The 10,278-nt window shown below is 30.4% G+C and overlaps 1 protein-coding gene across 1 annotated transcript; it reads left to right on the top strand.

Moving 5' to 3' along the window:
- The first annotated feature begins 4,606 nt into the window (after positions 1-4,606).
- On the top strand, positions 4,607-6,852 carry LOC131034641 (gibberellin 20-oxidase-like protein). Its single transcript, XM_059219918.1, has 3 exons — positions 4,607-5,143; positions 5,760-6,108; positions 6,426-6,852. The coding sequence occupies exons 1-3, from the start codon at positions 4,749-4,751 to the stop codon at positions 6,675-6,677; spliced, it is 996 nt and encodes a 331-aa protein (XP_059075901.1). The 5' UTR covers positions 4,607-4,748; the 3' UTR covers positions 6,678-6,852.
- The last annotated feature ends 3,426 nt before the right edge of the window (positions 6,853-10,278 follow it).

Genomic DNA, 10,278 nt, shown 5'->3' with positions numbered 1-10,278 from the left:
ATCAATGAATTTCATATTTATTACTATAGAATCCATTGTAATAGTTCTCAAGTTGGTCTCAATCCTCCTAATAGTATTCACCCACTATTTGTAGTAACAAATTTCCTTGCATTGATGTGATCATCTATCCTACATGAGATTCTTCTCAACCTTTTGAGAATGTACAAATTAATAAGAAAAATTTAGATCGTGCCCCCACTAACTAAGAGTCTATTTTCAATGCATTAGAAAATTTAGGTGTACAAAAACTAGATTACTATAATCAACCTCTTGGTATTGGTTCTATAACTCTTTCTAGTTAAGAAATTTATTTTTCTCTTTCAATATGTGTAAGACTGTGAATAGAGATTTTGGTTGCAGAGGAGAATTGAAAGGACAAAGGCAAGCATTGGAAATAAATAGAAGTTATTTAAAATGAATGCAACGTGTGGACAAAGAAAATAGAGAAGATTTATTATAGATTAAGAGAAATGCATGGAAGAGAAATGATAGCTGAAGAGGGCAAAATATTTGACCTTCCAATACGCACGGGAGAAAAAACAGAAGATCAAAAGATGCAGATTTTAGGAATGAACAGAGGAAGCCAAAGAGTTTTGAATTAAAAAAAGAAAAGAAAATGTTGTAGAAGGGAAGCACAACAGTTAAAGGAATTGGAGAGGCTTTGTAAATAAGAACAAGGAAATCCAAGACAACATTGTGAGAGTAGAAGGCTGCGCAATAGAAAGGAGTGCATACTGAATAATCGAAGAATGCAGATGTAGCATTGAAAACAACGAAAGAGATCAAAATAAATTGCATAGAGAGTGTGGACAAGAGAAATTGGTATATATATATATATATATATATATTGAATGTATGCATATATATCAAATATAAACATACATACATATATGTAAATATGTATATACATGCATATATGGTACATGCCATCTATTCTATGAACATTAGGTTATTCTTTCTTTTAAACTAATTCAATGGACTACATAATATTTGACCTAAAGTTGAATGACTAATTTTTTAATATAATTACCTCGCCATCTTGTTAGTGAGTTGTTTTTGATAAAGATAAACGGGTTTTATAGGAACCTGAAACCTAGAGTATTACAGATCAAGGCCAGCAACCAACCAGACCGAAAAACTAAGCAGAACAGGGGACAAACCCCACACAAGCCGAAAGCCCAACAAACAAAAAAAGATGAACAAAAAAACAGGGCATAGCACTCAATTAAGAGAGTGCATCAATTTAGTATTTTTCTGAATAATAGTCTTATTAATTTTTTCCAAATCCTCCATGTTGAATTTGGAGGTTCCTTGGTCTTGGCTCCGACTCCTGGTTCTAGTACAAGGACCTGAGCTAGTCTTCCCACCAGCAACACTCTATCCACCCTCCGATGCAATCTTTTTCTGCTTTTCCCCCAAGGGAGGGTCACTGGCGATGGTCCTGGTTCTATAATCAGTCATCATGGAATTAATTTTTTCCAAACCATCAACACTATTATTCATCACCTGTCTACTAATTTCACCAGGCTGTTCAGGTTTTCCTTGATCTCACTCACATCCTCTTCCAGCTTCTCAATTCTACGCTCTTGGTCAACCTTCATAGTTTCCACATCCTGAGAAATTTTTTGGATCATACTCATGATCTTCTCAGTTTTATTGGGCCCAGGGGATTTCGTGAAAGTGTCAACAATTCCTTTAATCCCATCTTTTAGGGATCTAATTTCCTTCTCCACCCACTTCCAGCAGTTCTTCTGACTTGTAGCAACCTCCAATAGCAGATTTCCCATTACCCTCTCCTCCTTTATCTTGTTAGTGAGTTGTTGAGGATATTGTAATCTATAAAATTGAGAGTACATAATGTATTTAAAAATAAGTAATTGTATTTTAAAAGGTGTAATGGATGAGTTGATAGGAAAATTGAAGAGATATGAGTTTGAAGTAGTTTGAAATCAATCAAATCACTTAAATGTTCACCCAAATAGCTTAAAGTATATATATAAGCTTTATGTATATGCATATGTATATGTTATGATATGTTTGCATGTATGTATACATATAAATATGTCTATAGACATATATAAAAAACACATTTACATATGTAAATATATATTGTATGTATGCACATGAATACATTTGACATTCTACCTACTTCATTATTGATTAAGTTATTCTCTCTTTTATATTTTTTTAATGGGCCACACAATATTTGGCCTCAAGTTGAATGCTTGATTTTTTTTCTATAATTACATCACCATCTTGTTAGTAAGTTGGCGAGGATATTGTTATCTAGAAAATTTAGAGTACTTAATATATTTAAAAATTGATAATTGTATTTTTAGAAGGTGTAATGGCTGTGTTGATATGAAATTCAGAGGAACACATAGATATATGGGGTTGAAAAAGTTTGAAATCAATCACATCACTTGAGTTCCACCTCCAAGTATATGCATTAGACAATAATAAGAAAGAGGAATGAAAGGACGAGTTAGAAATGAATGGTATTAGGTTGTTTAATATTAACAGTTTATTCATTAAAACCATGAAACTTTGGTAGGGAGGTCAAAAAAGGTCTCTAGTGAAAGTTCACGTGTTCATCATCATGATCCACAAGTCCATATTATGATTTTCAACATCCAGTGAAGAAGTATATGAAATGAAGAAAATGAAAGAAACTAGAATTTAAGTTAAAACGATGACAAAATTTCCCAACAAAATGTTCAAAATCCAAACTCACTAATGCAATCATACATTTTAAGAACATTCCATTGAAATTACTTCATCACTAATATATATCTGACTATATATTATGCATGTAATGCAATACATATAATATACATGTATTACTATATAGATTATAAATATGCTATAGATATAGATATTCATGTTTAGTTATATGTATATATGTTAATATTCATATTTATTTGTACAGACACACATGTATGTAATACATACATATATACATATTTGTATTTATATATGTACACAAATATTCTATGTATATAAATACATATAAGAATTGTTGAGATTTTCCTTCATTCTTTTAATCTTTCTAGTTTTTGTCCTTTTCATTATTCCACAATATTCTCCAGTGGATATTAAAGATGAAAGCAGATACTTGCAATTTGTGGATGGACATATAAATTCTAATTAGAGATAATGACCTCTATTGACCTCCCTACGAAAGTTTCATGACTTTTTTTTGTTAACCACAAACATCTTGCTATCACTCAATTCTAACTCACCTTCCTCTTCCTTTTCCCCATTATTATCTAATGCATATACTTAGAAGTCATGTATGGGAACAATAAAATATATATATCCTCACCAACCCACTACAAGATGTGGGGTAACCTTAGGCCAAATTTCAAGCATTTAACTCAAGCTCAAATATGGTATGACCCATTATATACTTTAAAAATAATAATAGCTTATAAAAGTAGAAAACTTAAATAAATACATAACAAGATATACATATACATGTACATATATATACATATATACACAAATATACATATATAGTATATGCATGTATATATATCTATATATTATAATACATATAGTATATACATACTTACATACATATATGTACATATATTATATAAATATACATATTTATTTGTATGTATATATTATAATAATATAATAAATATATATTATATGTATGTATGCATATGTATTCACATACATATATACTGTATGTTATATAAATACGTATAAACATTGTTGACTTTTCTCTTTTAAATTTCCTAGTTTTTGTTATTTTCTTTATTCTATGGACTTCTCTATCAAATGTTGAAGATGATAGTAGAGACTTGATTTGTGGTGATGGACACACATACTTCGACTATAGAACATGTATTTTATTGACCTTCGTACGAAAATATGACTTTTTTGGTTAAGCTTATCTTCTGGATGTATATCCTTAAAAGCTGTATATATGAACATTTAAATGATATGATTGATTTAAATTTTTTCCAGATCTCATACATTTTTTTCTCTTTTAACTATATCACAACTTTTCCTAAATTGATAGGATTGATTTGAAATCATTCCAATCCCCCATATGTTTTATCTCCTCGGACACCTCCGAATACTAAATTTTAACTAATCTCTACCAACTCCCTACATCAAATGTTCTCAACTTTCTAGATGAATAATCCTCACCAACCCACTGACAAGATGTGGGGCAATAGGGCTATTCTCAAGCATTCAACTCGAGATCAAATATAATACCTTTGGCCCATTAAAGACTTTTGAAAACTGAACAGAATAACTTCTACTAGAAGAGTAGGTGGCATGCCCAATTCATAGATTTAACTTATTTTTAGTGCCAAACTTCTCTTTTCGGCTACTCCTTTTTCAATTTTGGTGTGCGGAAGATCGTTGATTTCTTTCTGTTTTGGGCCAGGCTGATGTCAAACAACTAAATAAATATTTGTTCAATTTTATTACTGATACCTACACAGCAGGAAAAAAAAAACATTACACCGTCCCGTATAATAATTCTTTTTACATTCTTTGTCTAAAGTTGCACAAAATTCCAAAATTGTACGCGTTCCGGTAATAATTCTATATAAGCACCAGCTCTTCCGGTCATTCAACGTGCAAACATAGTCTCCTACTGAGAAGACTGCAGAGCTCAAATCAGAAAAAAATGAATTCTATATAACCACGTTTTAGTTCTCTTTCGTTGAACATCCACTTTGAGCTGAGAAAACTGTAGAGCTCAGATCAGAAAAAGAGTGATCATGGCTTCAGATCTTCCAGTCATTGATCTTTCTCTCCTTCCCTCCAATTTTGGAGAGAAACAAAATTTTTCTGATCTGGATGGAAATAATGAGTTGAAAAAACTCAGAGAGGCTTGTCAAGAACTGGGTTTTTTTCGAATTATAAATCATGGAATGGAGGCAGCTTTCATCCAGAAGACTGACAGTCTTGCCCGAGATATGTTTTCTTTGGCAGAGGAGGAAAAGAGCAGAGCCATTTTTCCCATATTTAATACTGGGTATTGCCCAGCTGATGCAGGGGCAGATGGGAAAGCTTCACTACCGGAGAACTTGGTTTTCCCTGGTGAAAATGCTCTGCCCAATTCTGTTGATCAGATCTCTGCTAAACTATGGCCTCATGGAAACAATGATTTCCAGTATGAATTTATTGATTTTATTCTTTTCCTTTCTTCACTTTTCATTTTGTTTTGTAAGGCTTATTTGGTTAGAAGATTGTTCTTTTTCATTTTAGGAAACAATAAGATTGTTCTAAAGGAATCAAATCTGCCACCATCATATTTTTTTATGGTTTGAATATCAATATATTTTGAGGACGATTTGATTGGATAGATAGATAGACAGATTTATAGATAGATAGATAGATAGATAGATTGATTTTTTAATCTATGAAAAGTAAATCTAGAAGAATCAAATCTGTGACTATCATCTATATTTCCGAATAGCTTGACCGTCCAATCTATTGTAAAGACAATTTGATTAGAAGATTTTATTAATATTTGAGATGTAAAATTTGTTAACTGATCATTTGAGGGTTTCTAATCTACAGCACTATAACCTCCGTCTCTAAAAGACTCAAACCTGCAACCATATTCATCTGTACTTTTTCAATGACTTGACCATCAGATCTATTAGTATTTGAGACGTAAAATTATCATTCACTGATTGTTTGAAGGATTCAAACTTCGAAGTAGGACGTGGTGTGTACATATATATCTTAATTTTATATTCTGACTTGTCATAATGATGATGCAGGCAAACAGTGCACAAGTACAATTCACACATGACAGAGGTTGCACATAGAATCTTAAAGCTCGTTCTACTTAGCCTAGGTTTGGATGTTTCCAAGCACTACAACTCAGATCCTTTTGGTACTTCTCTCCAAGGTTGGCTTCGTATGAACTACTATTACAACACAAAAGATGAAGAAGAAGAAGCCCAAAATGTGCAACACATCTCAAAAGCTCATACAGATCTTGGTTGTGTTACAATCTTGTACCAGGATAACGTTGGAGGCCTTCAAATCAGAACAAAGAAAGGTGATTGGATTAATACTAAGCCTTTACCTGGAGCCTTTGTTGTCAACCTTGGTGACTGCTTACAGGTGAGACAAAAAATAATGGTCTGCATTAAATGAAACCAAAACCACTTTTTGCTTCTTAGTATGAATACTATGGGTTGCAAAAGTCTTAAAACATTTTTAATAACGTTACATTGAGAAAATGTCTATACAAGTAACGTGTCAAATCTTCTAGTCTTTCAGTCTTTCACGCGTTTCTATTGTATCTTTTATCTCAATAGAATTTCATCTTTATCTTTTACTTGTTTTTTACGTGTGTTCATTCTAATTTTATCTTTTATTTGTTTTTTACATGTTTCCATTCTAATTTTTATATTAAACGAATATCTTTTACATGGCAGATGTGGAGTAATTGTAGATACCGCAGTTCAGAACATCGTGTGGTATATCAAGGCTTGAAAAAGAATCAGGGACGATTGTCCATGGCATTCTTTTTGGATTTTATAGATAAAGCAGAGATTCGAGCTCCAAAAGAGTTGATAGATGAAGAACATCCACAAAAATATAAAACTGTTAAATTCAGTGATATCACATCATATTTGATGCAAGTAGGTCCAACTCTTGGTGGACCTCCTTCTTACTTCTTACTTTAGGTAAAGATGCAGTATTTAAAACTTGTTAATCTATTGCAGGTAAAGTTTTGTAAAAGAAAAGAAATGAAAATAATATCTCAAATATTGAGATCTGTAGTGAGTTTGTTTTAAGAAATATGGATGTGTAATAATATCTTTTTTATATAATGAAATAACTTTTGCAAATTTAAAATAATATTTTTTAAAATTAAATTTTGGAGATTTTAAAGTCAAAAGAAACGTTTTTCACTAAAAAGTTACAAGGTTTAAATAAATAATGATATTGAAGAAAGTTATTGAAATATTTCGAAAAATATAAAAAATTAAGTAAAGAAGCGATTTTAAATAAATGAATAAATAAGAGCAAACTTTGGCTTGTATGTGAACAATATTTTAGTGCTACTATTACTAGAGGGAACTCTAGTAGTTATGAATGTTATAAGGTTGGACAAAGATCTAGAGTAGATTCTTTAAAATAGTAAATTGAGCCAAAACAAGGAAATAATGTTGTATTAGAGACTAGTAATTTCATGTACTGACACCCGCTAAACAACAAGGTGAAGGTACCCAAACTACGTAGGTAAAATCTTACGCCTCAACTATTAGTCAAGGTCACACATCTATAGATGTGGTTTGAAAAAGTATTGATTTTATTAGAACCAAAACAACACTAGAGATGAACCAAGGCTTAATGAGGTAAAAATAAGATACAAGAAGAGTTAAAGGTTGCAAATATATCAATTCTAGATCTAGGTGAAGATGAGTTATAGTATAATAGGCACTAGAAAGAAATGATGCTTATAGGAAGATTATGTTTTTTTATGGCCAATCCTTCTTGATCTACATAAATGGGTTCCCAAAACATTGAAACTCCTTTTATAAGCCTTGGTGGTGCTATATCTACGTGCACAAAGATTCTTGGTGATATGAGAGCTTGATTTATAGGAGAAAAAAAATAATTTTAGAACTAAACCAATAGTATTGGGACATGGATTTGTTATAAATAAAGCCTTGGTATATAGAGTTTACCTTAATAATGAAAACAATTAAGATATCTTCTACTTGAGTACTTGATTGGTGTATTTCTTTCTTTATTCTAATTTGAAAAATTAGAGACTTAAAAAATAAATAAATTGCTTTATCACCTAAAATGTAAAAGAACACACTAACTACATTAGTAGAAATTTTAATGGAATTGGTTCTAACTAAGTTTATCCCTTTAAAAATGGTAAAAATTAATGGAAGAAAAAATTAGATTGTTAAAAATAGTTATTTAAAATTATTGGGATTTTCATAAGGTTGGACACAATAGTGGAATGTAGAAAGAAAGAAAGGCCCTCAAGGTGATCAACTTTGGTGGAAGAATGCCACACCTAATGAACAACTTGTTGGTTTCTCTTATTCTCTTTCTCCTACTAGCTTAGAGGTGCATGTTTAGAAATAAAATTCTAGTCAATAGGGGTATGTGGAGGTAGATCTAGATCAAAAGAAGGGTGCATAAAAGAACACGATTAGTAAGGGAAGGAAAGAGTGGAATTTCACATAGAGTATATAATATTTAAAATGAAGATGCTCTAAATTGAATAGAGAATAGATTTTGAAACTTCCAACAATATTATAAAAAAACTAATGAAAAATGATCAAAATTTTAGAAGTTAACTTAGATAGGTCATTACTCTAAGTTAGAAGAAAAGTTTTCTTTAGATGAAGGAAAATGAGGTAGGGGTAAATTAAGATCTCACTTATTTAAAAATATTGCATATATAAAATATGCCACCTACTAAATTCATTAAGTTATTCTCACTTTTTTAAGTGTAACTACTTCATCATCTTGTTAATGTGTTGCTAAGGATATTGTAATCTATAAAATTTAGAGTATATAATGTATTCAAACCTTAGTAATTATATTTGAAAAGGATTGAAGTAGTTTGGAATCAATCACATCACTTAAATGCTCACTCAAACAACTTTAAGTATATACATTAACTTTATAAATGTAAATATATATGCTATGTATGTATGCATGTATGGACATAAATATATGTAAATACATAAAGCACACATACATATATTTAAATATATATTGTACATGTGGGTGATCCCATAATAGTGGGATACACTTTAACCCATGAATGAAAATTGGAGTTGCCAAATTGATAAAACATGTCTATATAAGTAACGCGTCAAATCTTTTAGTCTTTCACATGTTTCTATTTTATCTTTTATATCAATATAATTTCATCTTTTACTTGTTTTTTATGTGTTTCCATTATAATTTCATCTTTTACTTGTTTTTTCACGTGTCTCCATTCTAATTTCATCTTTTACTTGTTTTTTACATGTTTCCATTCTAACTTTTTATATCAAATGAATATCTTTTACATGTCGGATGTGGAGTAACTGTGGATATCGTAGTTCAGAACATCATGTGGTATATCAAGGCTTAAAAAAGAATCAGGGACGATTGTCTATGACACTCTTTTTTGATTTTGTAGATAAATCAGAGATTCGAGCTCTTAAAGAGTTGATAGATGAGGAACATCCACAAAAATATAAAATTGTTAAATTCAGTTATATCACATCATATTTGATGCAAGTAGGTCCAACTCTTGGTGGACCTCCTTCTTACTTCTTACTTTAGGTAAAGATGCAATATTTAAAAATTGTTAATCTATTGCAGCTAAATTTTTGTAAAAGAAAAGAAAAGAAAATAATAATTCAATTATTGAGAGGTGTAGTGGGTTTGTTTATAAGAAATATAGATGTGTAATAACTTTTTTTATTTTATTTTACATAATGAAATAAATTTTACAAATTTAAAATAATATTTTTCAGAATTAAAATTTGAAGATATCACTAAATAAGTTACAAATATTATTTATTGTTTGGTAAAAATAATATTTAACAAAATTATTTAAATATTTTTAAAATATAAAAATTAAAGAAATGATTGAAATATATGAATAAAAGAAAGAAAACTTTGATTTGTATTTGAACAATATTCCAGTTTTGCTATTACTAGAGGGAACTCTATTAGTTATGAATGTTGTAAGTTTGGACAAAGATCTAGAGTAGATCCTTTAGTAAATTGAGCCAAAACAAGGGAAGAATGTTGTATTAGAGTATAGTAATTTCATGGAGTGACACCCATTAAATGAAAAGGTGAAGGTACCCAAATTACATAGGTAAAAGCTTAACGCTCGTTAGTCACGGTCACACATCTGTAGATGTGGTTTGAAAAAGTATTAATTTTATTAGAACAAAAAGATCACTAGAAATTAACCAAGGCTCAATGAAGAAAAAATAAGATATAAGAAGAGTTAAAGTTTGTAAATATATCAATTCTAGATCTAATTGAAGACAAGTTATAGTATATTAGGCACTACAAATAAATGCCGCTTACAAGAAGATTATGTTTTCTATGGCCAAGCCTTCTTGATCTAGGTAAGTGGGTTTCTAAGACATGTAAACCCTTTTTATAGTCCTTGGTGGTGCTATATCTATGTGCACAAGGATTCTTGGTAATACGGGTGCTTGATTTAGAGGAGGAAAAAAATTGATTTTAGAAATAGGCCCCTAGTATTAGGACATGGATTTGTTATACATAAAGTCTTGGTATATA

Source organism: Cryptomeria japonica, chromosome 4, assembly GCF_030272615.1.
Source record: "Cryptomeria japonica chromosome 4, Sugi_1.0, whole genome shotgun sequence".
Taxonomy (NCBI): domain Eukaryota; kingdom Viridiplantae; phylum Streptophyta; class Pinopsida; order Cupressales; family Cupressaceae; genus Cryptomeria; species Cryptomeria japonica.
This window is presented reverse-complemented; position numbering and strand designations above follow the sequence as displayed.